Below are 18,054 nucleotides of genomic sequence, written 5' to 3' on the forward strand. Positions count from 1 at the left end.
GGGATGAAGAGAGTAAAACACCTCTCTCACAGTCCTAGGTCCTTCTGGGCTCCTGAGCATTCAGTCAGCCAAGGATAACCCTTGTACGGAAAGCCACGACAGCTTACCCTGAAGCTGTCACTCATACCTCTAAGCTGGAGGGAAAATTGGTTATCAACTGCCTATACTCAATTTTGAGGGTATAAGCAAACTGTACTTTGAAAATGATCTGGCAGGAAAGGGAAGTGCTTTTCTGGTCCTGGAAGCGATACCTTGGAATTCAGATATCTCTGCCATCGATCTGTTCATCTACCGCTCATTTGTATCTTTTCATCACTACTGCTTTTCCTGCTCCCTGTTCAGTAAGCAAAAGGTCAAACACGGCAAGAGGATTAAAAAAATAAAAATCCCCCACTAACCATTATGGGCAGGTTTCTAGTCCTTTGTACATTAGAGGATTACATGGGTATGTGCAAAGTCTGACCATTAGTGCAACTGATGTTTTATGAGTAGGAAATCCAGTGCAGGGTTAATCTCCATTTTCATTTCAAACTGAAGTAGCTGTAATCTGAGCTGTTACTATTGTATGAAACACTTAACATATTTTGTCAATTATGACAGACAGCAAAAAATCACTATCTAGTTATCTGACCACCTTCCTGAGGCAGAGTAGGAAATGAACAGAGTAGATGGGTAACCAAGAGAAACAGCACGCCAATACTGGATATGAGGAGGGTGTGAAGGCAGTCTCAAAAACGAATTAAAACCAAAACAGCTATGTACTAAGGAGAAAAATAAGGCAAGGAGCCAGAGTTCCCTGCTGGGTGTTTACTTTAAATATGATGTCATAGTCAAGCCTTTCTTCTTTGTTAAATTACTAAATACGTGAATATTAATATTATATTAAAAAATATTTTTGTAATTATATTTTGTGCATACATATCTATACATAAATAATATTTTTCTCATGTAAAATTAATCATGTAATAGTTCAAATTAAGCACTAGAGCATTACCTTTTCGTTCATGACAAAGTATATCCTCTGGTAAAGCCAGTCTACTGAGATGGACACAATATTCCCCCAGCCAGCATAAAAGAGCATTAGGTCGGATACATCAGACATATTTGCAATGCCTTTCACCCAGATAGAATTCCCTTCAGAAAAATAGACAACTTGCTGATAAATATTCACAGAAATACCTAAAAATAGAAAGATATGTGCACACAGATAATATAAGAAAGTTTCCATTTTTCAGATAATTTTTCTACTTGCCTTGAAAATACATATTTTTCAGTCTGCAACCCACCATCATCATCATCAGAGAAAAATTAACTGTTTTTTCTCCTCACTTCTAGTTTTCTTTCAGATAATAATGAAACATTCCCATTTGCTTTGTAAGTGACATTATTATAGAGAATTGCCCTTCAGAAAGGTAATCAAAGAGAGGACATGTAATATGCAAACCGACACTGATTGCCCCTCTACAGGTCAAACAGATGCAGCTGGCATCTCCTCACAAAGCACCACTCACTCTAGAATTCAAACATGAGATAATCTGTGCCACCTCTGCACTATCCAAGGCTATTTAGTCAGGGGCAATATTCTTTCTCTGGAGCCTTTATGGCTCTGAGAAATTTGGTAGATAAACTCAGATTTCCACACTGTCACCAAGGATCACTGTAGGTAAGAAACATTGGAGTGGTGAGTAATTTGAGATAACGTGGTTATCTGGTGACTCCAGCTGCTAAATGCCTCATTAGTATGCTAACACACTAGCACTATATTTTAGAACTTGGCATTATTTTATTCAGAAGTCTGAATCTCTTCATTTCCCCATATTCATGTTGAGAAAAAGTAGATATTAATCTCAGGGAAACATGGATTCCTCTTACTTCAATTTAGATACCTACAATGTAAAAAAAATGCACCAGGTGCCTAGATACAGTAGAGAAACAGTTGCACTGGGGAGAACCATTTATTGCTTCCTAATGCCTGTCACCTCAAATACCACAAATCATGTCCTGAAAGTTTCTATTTCTCCTCATAGACTATAAAGGGAGACTAGATACCGTCTCAAGCTATGTGAGGTGCATTCTGTCCTTAGTGAAAAGAGGTCTTAGTGGCACTTGACAGAAAAGAAGAGAGCCCAGTCTGATTTTACCTGTGATGTTGTGGTGTATAACACCATTTGTCAGGCACTGAGCAGCTTCAAGGAAATGCCCTGTGTATCTCTTCCTTAACGACTCTTTTCTGGATAGAAAGAGCCATGCTGCTTTTTCCTTAACTGGCAAACAGAAAAATTCAGAATTTAGATGACCACAGCACATGGCTAACTCAGATACATCCTTAATAGCCGTGCATATGCATGTGTGCCCAAAGGTATGTATGTCTGTAGGTATGAATACATCCTTACATTAGCAGTGACAGACCAAAGCCTAAACCCTTTGAGTGCTGAAAGTATATGGAGTTCTTCACCATTACAGTTGATTCTGGCTCCTCACACAGGGTGAGAACAGGCCATGTGAATTTCCCACCATCATTCCTGCAACAATAGTCAGTTCCTTAGGGAGGGAAAGTCAGCTGGAGCAAATGAAGCCTTACTGACTCAAGGAAATAAAGGCACTAGGACACCCATGTGACTTCAAGATCCAGCAGAAATAGGACATTTAACCTCTCTGGACTTCTTTGGAAACCCCAGTCAAACTAAAATATTATCCCACAGAGCTAGAGAAAAGCAAGGCAAGTATGCTCATTTCAGGTGTTTTATTGTAATGATTAGTGATTTATTCAAAAAACAAGTACCTATTACAGATACAGATGATAATGGGATAATATCATCTGTTTCAAAGGTGATAAACTTTCTAATTTTTTTTCTAATAAAGTCACAGAATTTAAAGTCAACAAGGATAGCTTTGGTCAAATAAACTGATTTCATGCTTATTAAGGCCCATGTGATTTACATCAAAACCTCTGCAGTAAATCTGTACCTTCTGTCTGGTCTATACATAGGCCTGGGGAAGAGCTTGCCTTGCTTCTGAATCTCAGATCCTTGGAAATCTAGCACACACCTTGTTAAATTGATTGTTACCTTCATTTTTAAAGATGGTGTATTATTTCAAGTATGATTTTGGCTAATTTCCATCAGCAAACAATCCTTCCCTTTTTTTTCTCCTCTCCAGCTTAAGCAGCTGTCTGCAATCAGATATCATTTCCTCATATGGATATCACAAAACTGTGATCAAATGCTGTCTTAATGTATTCTGATAATCTGCATAGATTGAGCTGTGTGTATTTCTCACATGATGCACTGTGAGTAGTTTCAATAACGATGCTTTCAGAGCAAAGTACAAGAGGCCAATATCACCTCTTTATCTCTTTTCAAGCAATGTTTCTTGCAATCTACAGCAGAAATCAGATTCTTTCCCCGACCCTTGTCAGGGCTCAGATCTACACAGCTTAGTGCCTGATGCAGTAGCACCATTTCTGGACATGATGCATGACAAAACGCTGTTCCTGTTCATGTTAGCACAGAGAGAAAGCACGTGCCTGTGCAATTCAGGGGGAAACAACTGAAATTTTATGTGTGACTAGTAAGGGGGGTGGGGTGGCTCCCCACCCCCATCAGGTGGGGGTTTCAGGGGCTATGGAGTTTGTTTTCTTGTTTATTTTCTACCTTAAATTAATTGACAATTGGATTGACATAGTGAACACAGTCTGGACTTTTCAAAAATGATACAAATATTTATAACTCAGGGTCAGCCAGCCCTAGAGCAAACCTCCGTGGAGCTGTAAGTAAGGAAACAGTGTGTCTGAGCTAATACAGACAAAAAAAACCCCAATATTTTAAAAAGCACTAGAGAAGCAAGTTCAATGTCTCTAACCAATGGCAATTCAGAGACAGTCTTGAAGTGTTTTCATAAAGCTGAAGCATTTCCAGGTGTTTGACAACTGAATCTTTTAATGAGAAGGGAATTCTTTTATTTTCTTTCCTAAAAGAACATTTTGATAACATCGATTTCATTGATTTCACTCTTATTTGTGTTCTATCTCAACATGTATCTATCTTTCTCTGCCAATTAATTGATAATTCTGCAATTCTTTGAGTAATAGCTATAGTGCATCATTACCTTCAATATTAATTAGTTGATGTAATAAAACAAATACCTCCATGAAAGAGCAAAAAAAAAAAAAGTTGGTATGATTTCACATACTTGGCTTGAGATAATTGAGAATTTTTGACAAGAGTTTCACATTAAGTGATCATTTCCATGCTGTGATGCCTTATGTCCGCAGCTGGAGAGCAGGACCTCCTCTGATGTGCTATTGACTCCCCAGTGTTCAACTCCTTCACATGTTCACAGTCTAAATATTTGTACTCCTGCCAGGACTGTGGCAGGCCAGGGGACATGAGTTTGTCCCTAGGAAGAGACAGTGGTAAAGACTCTGCTGCTCTTGTACCTTTGGATGCCGGGGTTGTGATGTTGGCTTCGGCAGGGGGTCCAGCACCGACCTCATTAACTGCCACAATACTGAACCTATGGCACACCAAAGAGACAGGTTTTGGTTGGCAGGTTCCTTCTGAAAGATGGCCTGAGAAACATTTTATCCAGCTGGGAAGCTGCTACAGAAGCGCTTGACTTTCAGAAAATGCCTGTTTAAATATAACGCTCTGGGGAAATTCAGAATAAAAAAACAAAACCAACCAAAGTCTGAATTGCACAAAGGCCAAAAACAATAGAATCTTCTAAATTTCAATTCAAAATAAATTTTCAGACTCAGAAGAGCAACTCAACTTCATTTCCAAGGAAGATCTGTATTTACCAGTGCAAGCAGAATGCAGACATTTGCGTTTAATAAAAATAAAGGAATTTTTCCAGATGCTTACAGGACTAGAGAAGACCCTTTGGTCTTTCTCCCTCTGTACTAAAAACATGCCACACAAGCCTAAAAAATTAAAAACATTAGCTAAGAAAATGGAGCTTCCCAGCCCTATATCCAGGTGCTTTTCCTTCCTCACCATCTGACTTCTGCAAAAGCAGCCAAGCTACCTGGGGTAACTCCATTACCTCAAGGAAGGTGCCCTTGCTTTTGGCAAGGATGTAAGTAAACAGCACAGTTGTGCAGAAGCGGCATTAAGGCCTACTTGGTGCTATCTGGGCAAGAAGCATGACCTCATACCTGGCCACATTGGTATGTTTTCTTTTTGTACCTGTAAGTGGTGTTTGGGAAGGTGGAGTAGAACTGAAAGCTGTGCCCTCTTGAGGCTCTCAGCAATTCATGATTCTCACTGGTCAGGAGCAAGTTATATCCAATAATCAATCCATTTGGAAAAAGTGGTGGAGACCAACTAACTTCAACAGTGTTTGGACTTGAACTCTGAATGTCTTTAATGACAGGAGCTGTTGCAGGAACTGCAAGACAGAAATAACTGACTCGAGAACTTGATTAAGACATTAACTGATTTTGATTTTTAAATACATTTTTAGGTTTCACACCTGTTTATTCACTTATACACCAACATATTATTAGGGACAGTTAACATTCCAGCGGCATTTCAGCTTTTTTTTAATGTTCAGAAAAACAGGACTGTGTTTCAATCAAATACATGCATAATTATGTACAAAAGTATCCCACGTACCCTCACAATTTTGGCCATGTACTTTTCTGTGCTTGCTTTTAAAACCAAAAGCAGGGAGAAGCCCTAGATCTTCTCAGTCAAACAAAAAGAACTTATTGGTTTTTTAGTTTGGTCTTCTGCAGCTACCCAAGAAACGACACACACATGGTTCTAAAGATTAGGCACCAATGTCTGCTGCCAAAGAAACAACAGTGAAACTCGAATGTTTCTGTTACGGTCCTGAAAGATGGAATTAATAGTGCAATTCATTACCTCCAAAAGCATGTGTCCGGTAGCTGGGGCTAGGTGGAGAATGGAGCTGCAGCTGAGACGTAATGATCCAAACCACTTGAAACACATATTCTGTGAAGGCCTGAAGGTCTTTGATGGTATATGAAGTTTCAGATACTACCTAGATTAATGCACAAACACAATTGGGCTTTTCCTTCCTCCAGCTGCAGCTACTTTTATGAGGGCAAAAGAGGTCTCATACAACAATATACATTATTTCAGGATAAAAAAGGGCAGCATCATATGTTTAATTAAGAGGAAATTCTGACGGTTATTTTCAGCATAGACATTGATTTTCCATCTCTTCAGAACATTTTCTCTTCTCTTTCCTCAGAACACAGCACCAAATCCCAACAATAAGCAGGTAGATCAAAGGATTGATGCAATATTAACGCAATACGTAATTAATTGATGCAATATGTAAATTTTAAGAAAAAAGTAAAAAAAACCTGAAATAGTAGCATGTAACAAGCAATGTATTTTAAACGTATACCACAGGTTTCAGATACAAAGGATCCTAGTTACACTGAAATATTTATTGTCTGAAGTAATTGCTCCCTATTATTTCATCAATGATTCATTCAGAATAACTTCCTGCTTAGCAAATTATCTTTACCTTTGATTTCTGGCACCAACTTGTCATGCCCTGTAAATTGATCCAATAGAGATGATGGCAAGATAACAAGTGTACAGCTGACGCAAAAGAACAAATTATGAGAATAACTCTACTGAGTCAGAACAAAGGTCTTTCTAGCCAAGTATTGTGCTTTGACAAGAAACAAAAAAATTTCTCTAGGGAAAGGTATTAAAAAAAAAAAAAAAAACAGGACAAAGCCTACAGCTATATTTCTCCTGAATATTCTCATTGGCTTTTCACAAGCATGACTCAACATGAAAGAATGGGAATATGTGCATTTATTAGAACTTGATTTTTCCTTCTGCTAATTTTTCCAGTCACTTCTCAAACCCAATTTAGTAATTTTAGCAATTTTAATATTCAGGAGTTTAAATTTAGCAATTTAACATCCACACATGCCAGGAAGTAGCGGAACATTTCAACTACCCATTCAGTGAGGAAATACATCTTGCTAGTTTTGAACCTGCTGCCGGCTAGTTTCCATCAAGGTCCCTAGTTCCTGTGCTAGAGGAAATGGGGAATAATCCCCAGCTTCTCAGCTTCCCCCTGCCACCCATGATTTTCAAAATCTCTTTCATGTACCTAACATATTATCCAATATCTTTCTAAAAATAAAAAATAAAAAAGAGCAGAGAAGAGCCAATTTCCTTGTGAAGTAAAAAGAGGTGTTCTCCCTTACTTCTGTGTACCTCCAGTCACCAGGGAGCTTGTTGAACTTCCACTGGATAACATATTTCACCCCAGAGATGTTAGCTGCCTTCCACCCTAATGTGACACTGTTGTTTCCAATGACAGATGCAAATGGAGCACTTGGTTTGTTCAAGTAGCCTGAGGGGAAAATACAATATAACAGTAAGAAATAATCTTTCATGGCAATCCCTACATCTCAAAGGTAAAAACCTTTTACCTCACCCATTAAAAGCTGCAAAGCCCATAAAAACACATAAAAGAATATATTGAAAATGTTGCTGAGTAACTTGCATGGCATTTTAAAGACAGAGACAGTTTGATAAGTCAGACAGAAACAGGCCAGGTTCAATGTGAGCAGTTGTGACTACTACCCCATATTTGTGTAAGTGCACTTTTAGTTACAGCTACTTAGTAAAATTTTTCTGAATAGAAACAGAGAAGGCATAAGAGACTTCTGAAAATATTTTCAAGGGGACTATTTCAATAGCACTGTATTGGCCCAAGGTATCATCTTAAACAGTTGAGACAGGATTCAAAACATCTTATGTCCATGAAAGGGAGGGAAAAATGTTTTACTCCAAGATAAACTTCAGTGTATTTAAAGTTAAAAGAAAAAAAATAGTGGTAGTTTTCTGATTAATGAAAATACTCAAGACTTTCCTATTTTTTAAATAAATCCAGACCATAGAACAAGACTACGAATTTATCAGACTGTCAATTGGACACAAGACTCTATTCAGACTTACATAGTGCTTCATCTCCATATGCATCCTCTGCACAGCTACAGCCAAACTTACAGGAAACTGTCTGTGTAGGGCACAGAACTCACTGGTTAGCTTTGTGTGAAGGCAAACTTCCTTCCAGAATCATGCAGACACATTTTAAATACATACAAATTCTGTGGACATTTTGCATATGCACAAACCCAGTGGAAATAATTATATTAAATCTAAAAAATAGCACTACCATGAACTCACTCCAAAGATTTTCTTGAGGGACTTTCCATCAATTCACTGGGCCCTGAATTAAAGGATTCCTCCTTACACACTGTCCCTTTGTGGAAAGCATGAACGTGGAGCTACATTACAGCTGGAAATAGACTTCAGTGATGACCATGGAGTTAGGAAGACAAGGTTTTTGACTAGTTAGTAATATATTCCATATGTTGCATTTCACCCTTTCCTGCTTCATGTATTCCCTATGAATGAGGCACATTCTTACAATGCATTACCAGTGAATTTTCAAAATAGCTGAAATCAGCAATTTTTTATAACAGCCATGCCTAATTCACACTTCCTTTTCAGCAGCTACTCCTTCTGTTACAGTTGTGCCTACAAGCGGCAAATATAACAAATACCCACAGGCAGTGAGCTCCACACTGACATCCTAAGAACAGAAAATTCCTGAGTTTTCAGTTCAAGTAGGGAAGATAAATATAGTGTCATCCTGCTTTTTATGTAGAGAACTTAAGAAGTAGAAATGTGTTCTAGGTGGGTCTCAGTAGCTTTAAAATTACATGCAAGACTGAATCTCCTGGAAATCCAAACTTTTTGAGAAGTGGTTATTTGAGCTTTCCCAGGCAGGAGGTTTATTTGGGCTCATTTTATTCTGCAAGTTCATTCAGCCTTTAAAGTTTTGAAGTTTGCTCCACACAGCAGCAACCTTTCAAGTGATAATCAACCTTAAGATCATTCAGAAGCAATTCATTATGGCAAGTGAGGGAAGTTTTTTAATTGCTCTTCCTATGATTTGACGAAACACGCTTCCAGCACCCTATGGAAACTGATAAGACATGCTATTTCAGACAACACAGTTGCAACCAAGACAGATTTGAAAACTTGCTTAGCTTTATATTCCTATATACATTATGTCACATCTATACATTTAGTGCCAAGTGCAACCACTTATATTTTTTTTTCCAATATTTTCATATTCAGAGAAATAAAATAATTCCAGGCAAATTATCACCACTGTTAGTAGGTGAAAATTCAGGTATTAGTAGCTATCAAGTGTACAGTGGAACATTAATTTATGACTAGTATTTGTTTTAAGGGGTAGTGTCCCCACATTTCATGCCGATTCATAGTGCCTTCTGCCTCATTGAACACAGCTATTTCTGAATATTTGTTATTTGCTGTGTTAGTCTTTCTTCTGATTTTTATCTGAACCATAAATCCAATTTTTGCTTGAGGTAAGAGGATTGCTAAGGCTCCTAACCTTCAATTTTAAGGGAAATTTGCCAGCTGCTCTACTTGTGAACAATAAATCCTCATATTTTCTCCATCCATCAGCAATGTTCTTATATAAGCCACAGTCTGATGTCTTTTCTTGTGACTGTTCCCATGAAATTCAGTGGCAATCCCCTGTTCCTAGATGGAATGAGAAATACTACCAGATTTCAGTCACAAGGTGTACTCAGACAACAGAACTGAGCTAATGCCAAAGAAAAAGTCCCACTCTTACTCCCACTCCTTTGCTCTGCAGGCTGCAATGACCTGATCCTTTGGATGCAGTGACACAGTGTGTGCCTGACATGTGGGTAGTCAAGTCAGTCAGCTGATCCAGTGGAAAGATAATCTCAAAAAAGCCCCTGCAGAGTCAGCACATTTCAGTAGCATATTGTGTGACCAGACAGGCAAAGAAAAAACCCTCAACACAAAAGCAACAAAACCCCCACACTCATTTTATGTCTCTACAAAAGTAATTTGGTTACTTCTTGGACTGGCCATACACTCCGAAACCACCATTTCATGCATTAGTAAACCTTTGTCATCATCACAATTGGACAGACTAAAAAAAAAAATCCTTTCAATCAAATTCCCAGGTCTACAATGGGCTTGTATTCTACTCATTATTCTCCAACTCCTCCATCACCTTCTTGAAATGTATTGCTTCCATCTGGGATCAACCTTCATCCTGAGGTCTCAGCAGTGCCAAATACAATCTTTCATCCCCATCATCTCATCCCCATCCTATCCTCTATGTTAATGCTGAAAGCACCCATCTCTTTACCAGCACTTTGTTGACCCAAACTCATCACTGTGAACACCAGTCCATCCACAGAACTCCCCACTTGAGGTCTCTTTCTAAGGGGCCATATGTTGCCCCTTACTGAATTGCATTTTATTTCATTTAGGTTCTATCCAGGCAAGAGTTTTGTCTTCCAGCTCCCAAAGAGCTCTTCTAGCTCTTTGTTTTCAATTCTCGCCAAGCTGGTATCATACCAGCCTTAACAAGCATTCTCTCTGGATAGTCTTTGATGGAATTAATGGAAAATTGGATGAACAACACTCTTGGGAGAGCCTAGAACATGGTTTACATAGGTCTGTCCTGTTTCATAATAGTGAGATTTGTCTGCTTTCTTAATGTAAGCCTGTCCTTGGTCACCATGCTGAAAAGGTACATAACACATTCTTCACCTTTAGAGAGTACAAAACAATTAGACCTGAATTGATAAATTTGTGTATCTACATTGTATTTCTTAGCACTGTGAGGACATAGCAATCACTGAAATAGCGATTTTTTTTGTATTGCTCTGATGGCATTTAACTTACCTCACATGTTCTAGCGTATGTCTCATTCTGCCAAGAAACAAATTAATAAAATGTGGGGTTAGCAAAATATAATCAGAGAGTATTTCAAACAGATAATACCAATTTATTAGAATTACTTACAGTGAAAGTACATTACAAAACTTTATCACTGGCAAATAATGAAAGAAGGAAAACCCACACTTGAAGAACAGAAAGTCAACATTAGAGTGATGCTAAGGTTGAATAAGATTCAGGTGTTCAAGATATGCAGAAAAAATAGAAGTTTGAAAGCTATCATGGCAGTTTTCCCAGACCAAAGCTAGTTCTCAGCCACCTGGTTTAGTATAAACAAGAAATCAATCTACTGAGGGCCTAAAATCTGCTTCATTTACATCTGCATGCAACTCTGAAACAAGTCCAATAGAGTAAAATCCTGAAAAGCACTAGTGCATTCTCACTGTCTAAAAACCTGCATTAAGCTTAATGAACTGCAAAATACATATATTCTGACAAACTAATTGAAAACCTTTGATATTAGATTCTTGTTATTCTTGTTGCTATGCAACTTGCATAACAAGAAATATTAATTTTCCAAAACAGAATTTATAAGGAACGGAGAAAAAAAATGTAGGCATTACATCTTTTTACAGAAACATTGCTCTGATTGGATTTTGAACATCTGCCATTGGATACAATGCTTGACAGGCTGGAGACGAGCTCTAGAGCCAAAGCTCAGGTAATACTCACACTCAGGTAATACTCACACATTTCAGTGGACAGTCAGTTCGCACGGTTGCATTCCAAAACTGACATCCCTGTGTACACTGCAAAGACAGAGGATGGCTTTAAAAATGACTTTGAAAGCAGAATTCCAAATGCAAGGGTTACTCCAGCATTAGCAACACATTAAAGGTATACATGGGTATTATAAGTACTCAGATCCTATAGTAAGAGTTGTGTCGTATAGTGCCCTTCTCCATCCAAAATCAAATACAAAGCAAAATAAATTCAGTCTTGTTGTGGGAATGAGTTTACTCAGCCAGCTATGATGTAGTCAGTGCTCCCACCATCCCAGCTTTGTTTTAGCACTGTGTTTTACTCTGTGCAGAAGCAGCAAATCTGCTGTGTGCAGGACAGCAAAGCACAGAGGAAAGCTGTTCAGCACAAGCCCTTCCACATGTGCATGCCAATAGGCATTGGCTTTAAAACCATGAGTTTTCAGAGAAGTAATAAATATTACGTTGTTCAGTTTTGATATTGGATCTCTCTTGTTTATGCTGTCCCATCTACTTCTTAGTGATTGTGAAGGTTTTTCTTTTTAAAGGGAAGCTGGAACAACTTTAGAAACAGAAGACTGATACTGAGTGTTGAAAAGCCTCATGAAAATTATCATGAAAACTTGATAACACTGAGCAAAGATACTCAGTAAATTAAATAGGTGAGTCAACCTTGCTATGTATTGTCACTGACAACAGAGACTTTTATGGTCCCAGTATCATAAATGGCCCAGCCTCATTAGGTATCAGGCACTGAGAGGCTGCTTGCTACTAGTCTGTGGCAAATACTGAAGACTGAATTCTCCACCACTCTTCAAAGAACATGTATAATCACTGATACTTAAAGTGGCAGGAAAAAACTTTCTAACAGAATCTGAGCCATTAGAAAGCAGGCATTCTTTATCTGTACAAGACACACAGAAGGACATCTAATTTCTGTGTGTGCTGTGAGACTTTTCAAAAAAATATTTATCTACTATAATCATACCTATAAATTGTGTTTTATAGGTATTATAAAATTATCTAATACATGAACATCACTTTCCTAGAACTAATTTCCATGTATCTGCCTCCTATTGGAAGTCCTGTTATGGTCCTGGAGGTTTATCAAGAGAGGTCTCTGGTGGCCATATTCACTGAATGCTTCAATATTAAAGGTGGCCCTTCCTTGAACTTTTTCTTTGGGCATGCACTGTTGCTTCTTGTTACATAATTTGCAAAAACCCCACTGTAGACCTCATCTCCCCTGGTTCCAATCATGCTTATCATCCTGTATGCATCCCTTTACATCCTTTTTTTTTTTTTTTGCCAGTTAGTCTTTAAGCTTTATTCAGCAACTTCATGGGAGCTGAAAAGTTTTATTCTCTATGTTACCTATCACCACCAGCTTGAACTGCATTTGCAATCTGAACTAGGAAATCAGCTGAAGTCCTCCAAGAACACTCCTATGGAAAGCTCACATTAAACCCCCATGATGGACACAACCATTTGAAGTCCTAGAGAACTCTAAATGTTCAACAATTATAGGTTTTCTTACACTGAATCACTGAGGAAATTAAATAAACTACTTGACTGTACAGAGGTAACTGAATAAGACAGTCTTAATGATTTGCATGTTGGATGCAACACTAGTTTTGACTCATTGTCTCAAAAATGAGAGGTTATAAACTTTGTAGATCACAACTGTGAACATAACTCACAGCAGAGATCATCACCCTTTACACATTTTCTTTAAATAAAAATTATAGCCATGTCTCCAATAATTTGAACCAAATCTACCCACTCAACTTAGTGACTTATGCTAGACAGGCACCTGTGCACATTTTCATGCATTCTTTGAAAATATGATCATTGTACCCATTGTATTCAAATACCAGGAACATAAAATGTCAGTAATTAAAAAAAGTAAACCATTACTCACTGCTCCAGTGATGTCACTAACATTGCAAAGGTTAGTAATTCCAAGTTCTCCTTCCTGTAGGAAAATATATAATTTTTTAAAAGTACCAAAATATTTCCCCAAAATTCTTTGATTAAAACACACTAAGTCATTGGCTTCTTGTAAACTGAATTTTCTTCGGCTGATGTTTGCTCATCTGGAGAAATTTACCGTTGAGAAGTAGCTTCTCACTTGATTTCCCAGATACCATCAAACAAAGACATTGGCGGAATCAGTTGGTGTTTGTCAAACTGTCTGAGGTCGGAATTTGGCTCTTAACTCCCCATTCTGGTTCACTGAGTCAATAACAAATCCTTCACAAATATGTTGGGCTTAAAGGACAAAGCCAAGTGGCTTTGACCTCCTGGGAGCGGAAAGACCTTCCTCCAAGCGAAATGCCTTTTGTCTGGGCACCTTTTGAAGGGGTTTTACGCAGCCATATGGTGATCGCCACCACCCTTCCTCTCCTGCCAAAAGTGCCTGCTTTTTCACGTCATTCAGAGTGTGCAAAACCTGTATCACTGTCACTCAAGTGCAAATGATTTGAGGATGTATGCAACAACCTTAGAGAAGCTGAATAGCAGCTCTTAAATTTTTGACCTGAAACCAGGTAAGAGCAGCCTTTAAAAACAACTCTAGGAAGAAATTTTCAGTGCACTGGGTACACCGTGATAATAGTGAGAATCAGAGCTGTCACAAAATAAAAAAAAATAAAAATCGAACACAACAAGTAGATCAGAGGAGAAAAATAAGATCTACAACTCTCAGACTCAAAGATTACATTTTTCACACCTGAATCAATACATTCACTGAACATAAATGTGATTTTCCTGTCTTTCAAAGCTGAAAGGAAGAGCAGCTTATTTCTTATTCTGAATTAATTTAAACTTAAATGAAAGGATCCCCATTAAAGTTATCACTACATGATAGGTTTCCATCAGGGCAGGCAATTAACTCTTTCACTGGTGAAAGAGCTCCAAATAGTTTTAAAGGAACTGTCAGGGAAGTGTATGAAATAAAATAGAGCAGGTGATAGCTCTCTGCAGCAGGTTTCCACAATTAGCACCAAGTCACAAAATGTCCTTTTTACAAAGCAAAGATACACAGTGCTCTAAAACACATCAACACATTTCTGGCAAATAGAGGCAAGGAGGTAACTCTTGAAGGCAGAATAATTATCTAGATTTCAGAGTTTTGCTTATCTTTGTCTTGTGGTTGTAGAATGTATTGCACACTATTCCAAGGAATATTAAAAAAGTATAAAACTAAGGATCTAACCACTAATTTTAATACTTACAGAATTACCCACAATTTAAACCAGATAACTTGAAAATTAAGCTACAGCTAGGTTCAGGGTATTGCTGTGTGTCACAGACAGAAAATTTAATGTGACTTTACAGTTTTCCTCAATTATATAACAAAAGCCCTGGACTAGGCTAAAATGAATAAATAAAACTTTTATTCTTTCAGTTTATTCCTTTATCTTCCCCACCATCCAGGGTCTTTAGCATTTATAGTAATTGCATGCAGTCAGAGTAGTGAGATTTGTTCCTTACCAGATTCCACAAATTCAAATATTAAACATTAATTTTCAAACTCTGCTCTTCATAAAAAACATTCTTTAGAGAAATTTTGCAAACACTGATATGCGATATGAAGTTTTTACAGTGCAAACAACAATCTGTATTTCAAAAGATTAGGTACAGGTTTTGAAAACTTACCAGGTTACTTGTACATAAGTTTTGACAGTTCCTTGAGAAAGCACAGTACACTGCAGAGATCCATAGACAGCAAAGAGCAACAAGCCTTTTTGGGGGGAAAACCCACAGGCAAGTGTTCTTCATAACTCAAACAATTTCATCTGGTAATCTGTCTCTTCCCTTGACTCAGCCATACAAACTCCTTCTAGTTTAGGGGATGGAGATACAACTGAAATTTCTGCATGTCAGATCACTAAAATATTTTCTGAATCCTAGTTTACACTCTGCTCCTTCAACAACTTCTCAGCTTCCTGGAGCACTTGTCTTGAGGTTACGCAACCTCTATTTCATAGTTTCTTATTAAGCCACTGAAACAAAAGAGCTGACAAATGAAAGTCAGTGTATCGACTTACACAAACATCATTAACGTGAAAAGGAAACCAAGGGCAATGCTTGATCAGGTGCTCCAAGCCACACAGAAACAGGGAAACGGTGGGAAAAAAACAGCTTAATGTTAATTTTGACTAGATCAAGATATTTCTAAGTATTTGTATGTGGATGCAACTAAGAAAATTTGTTGTTGATGAATAACATTGTTAGAACACCATTGGTCATATCAGACATAGCAAAAATTTTAATTAATCTTTTTTTGAATGACTGTTTCCAAATGTTGTTTCCACACCAGAATATCATGCAGAACAGACCAGTGCCTGCCTTCAGATGCAATTTAGACACAAACTAACCAGAGCCAATTTGCTAGAGGCTCTGTAGATGAGGAGGCTCAATTGTACAAGTAAGTTTAAATCCATATCATGGAAGAAAAAAAAAGCTGATAGACAAACCATGTGTCTGATTTAAAGAGTGGTTGAAGTTGAAAGCTGAAGACTCACATTAAAGAGGTCCATGGAAAGTCAAGCTTAAGACACATCCAGGCTGTGGTCTGTGGCACATCTGTGCTGTACCAGCAGAGATATGCAGAGTAATTCTGCAGTAGAAGATCAATCCAGCTTACATACACACACACACACATTTAGATGTATATATAAACAAATGCTATGTCATTTTGTGCACATGTATTACTCATTATAGATCAAATGTGCTACTTTATGAATAACCCAGCATTTTGATGATCAGTTGAGGCTGGCACATCCTGTTATTGCTGCTTAGACAGGGTACCTGCTTTCCCACCATACTTTTCCAAGCCCCATTGACTTGCCAAGGAAACATTTCTGCAGCCATGCAATAAAACAGGCTGGGAACCTGGTTAACAGTAACCCAGCAGCAGCAGAGGTGAATTGGTTGGCATTAACCTGATGCTGTTTTTTCTGGCTCAGGCTGAAGTAGAATCCCCTGTGCTGTTCTGCCCCTGCAGTGAAAGGAGTAAATGTACTAGGGCAGGAGGAAAGGAAAAGCCAGGATGGAGACAGACAATGAATATTGGGAAGCATGTGGCTCAACATGGTCCAAGGAAGGAAAGGCTTTTAGGACCAGGTTCCTCCTTTCCTTTTTTTTCAGTTGCCCTGGGAAGTATTGGGGGTTTCCTTGTGCAGTGTCTCAGTCTTTATTACTCAAGGCAGCTTCCAGATGAGAGTAAGGCTCATCTAGGGTGAGATTTGCTTTCAGCTATGCAGGTGTGGGGGAATTACTGCCCAATTTGCTTGTCACTTCTCCACTCCAGAAGGATGCTGCCCCCACTCCAGCCCATGAGCAAAGCTGCTCAAGAAGGAGCTCCTTAGATCCAGCCAAAATAAGCCAGTTTAGTCTGACTGCTTAAATAGTAGGTCTCTGCTAATCCAGCTCATCTTGGCTGAAGAAGTTTCATCAGAGTTCACGTGACCAGCAACACTGAAGAGGAAGCTGGTGACAGGAGATGGAGTCTGCAATTTCTTCCTGAAGCAAAGAACTTTGGCTTTGGACAGTAAGGACATTTTGGACCTTCAGGATTTGGTCTCTAGGACTTTTAGGTCTGTAACAGTAAATTCAATGTACCCACATCAATACCTCAGCAAGTGGCATGGGGACAATGTACCCACATCAACACTTTAAAAATCTCTCATTCATCCAAGAGAGGATAGGCATAGCTGAAATACCTATGGTCAATGGCTCTTAGATTTACTATATCCCAAACTGCTCCTGGATATTATTTGTGCTAGTGCTGATGTGGAGCAAAATCAGACTTCAACAATTGATCTATGCGGTCACTCAGGGTTAAGAGTGTTGTCTGGCATGGATTTAAATTACTAACTTAGATGCAGGGCAGGTAAAAGGATAAGCCTAAGTTCAAACTTTTTAAAAAAATCTTTTAATAGCATTTAAATAGTCAACTTTTTCCTTTTTTTAATTTGTTTTGGGTTTTTTTAAAGGAACTCTTTGTTAGGATATCTAGGATGTTTTATCAGGATGTATAGGGAGAAGCACTGGGAGATGAGAAGCACAGAATCATACAATCATTATAGTTAGAAAAGACTTCCAAGATCACTGAGTCCAACCTTTGACTGCACACCACTATGCCAACTAAACTACAGCACTAAATGCCATGTCCATGGGTTTCTTGAATGCTTCCAGGGACGATGACTCCACCAGGTTAAGAACCAGGTTAACTCCTGGTGAGGAATATAATCAAAGTGCATCTTAGTCAGAAGAAAAGGTCCACAGCACCATAACAATACAGTATTTGGCTTTTCAGACAAGGAAACTTGGTTACTATCAAATACACATAATGAACACTTTGTAACCAGAAAGCTCGGCTGTTACTGATGAGGATTACTCTTGTCAGTCTATGAGTGTGTGTCTTTGCACACTCATATAGGGGTAGTGCACACATGCCTCACACAAATGGGCTCTAACAATTACAGTTAATAAAATAGTAATATTAAAGACACCATTCAAAC

General features: G+C 38.2%; 1 protein-coding gene across 1 annotated transcript in view; it reads right to left on the bottom strand.

Moving 5' to 3' along the window:
- Positions 1-15,435, bottom strand: part of ROS1 (ROS proto-oncogene 1, receptor tyrosine kinase) — a 67,730-nt gene extending 52,295 nt beyond the window's left edge. The window contains exons 1-11 of the mRNA XM_054630068.2: positions 15,185-15,435; positions 13,446-13,499; positions 11,513-11,572; positions 10,770-10,796; positions 7,962-8,022; positions 7,205-7,353; positions 5,871-6,009; positions 5,190-5,391; positions 4,439-4,515; positions 2,142-2,264; positions 995-1,179 (exon numbers count right to left, since the gene is read on the bottom strand). Coding sequence (XP_054486043.2) covers positions 995-1,179; positions 2,142-2,264; positions 4,439-4,515; positions 5,190-5,391; positions 5,871-6,009; positions 7,205-7,353; positions 7,962-8,022; positions 10,770-10,796; positions 11,513-11,572; positions 13,446-13,499; positions 15,185-15,307 — 1,200 coding nt within the window. The 5' untranslated portion in view covers positions 15,308-15,435. The remainder of the gene's footprint in view (positions 1-994; positions 1,180-2,141; positions 2,265-4,438; positions 4,516-5,189; positions 5,392-5,870; positions 6,010-7,204; positions 7,354-7,961; positions 8,023-10,769; positions 10,797-11,512; positions 11,573-13,445; positions 13,500-15,184) is intronic.
- Positions 15,436-18,054: the final 2,619 nt, after the last annotated feature.

This window comes from Agelaius phoeniceus, chromosome 3 (genome assembly GCF_051311805.1).
Source record: "Agelaius phoeniceus isolate bAgePho1 chromosome 3, bAgePho1.hap1, whole genome shotgun sequence".
NCBI classification, from domain to species: Eukaryota; Metazoa; Chordata; class Aves; order Passeriformes; family Icteridae; genus Agelaius; species Agelaius phoeniceus.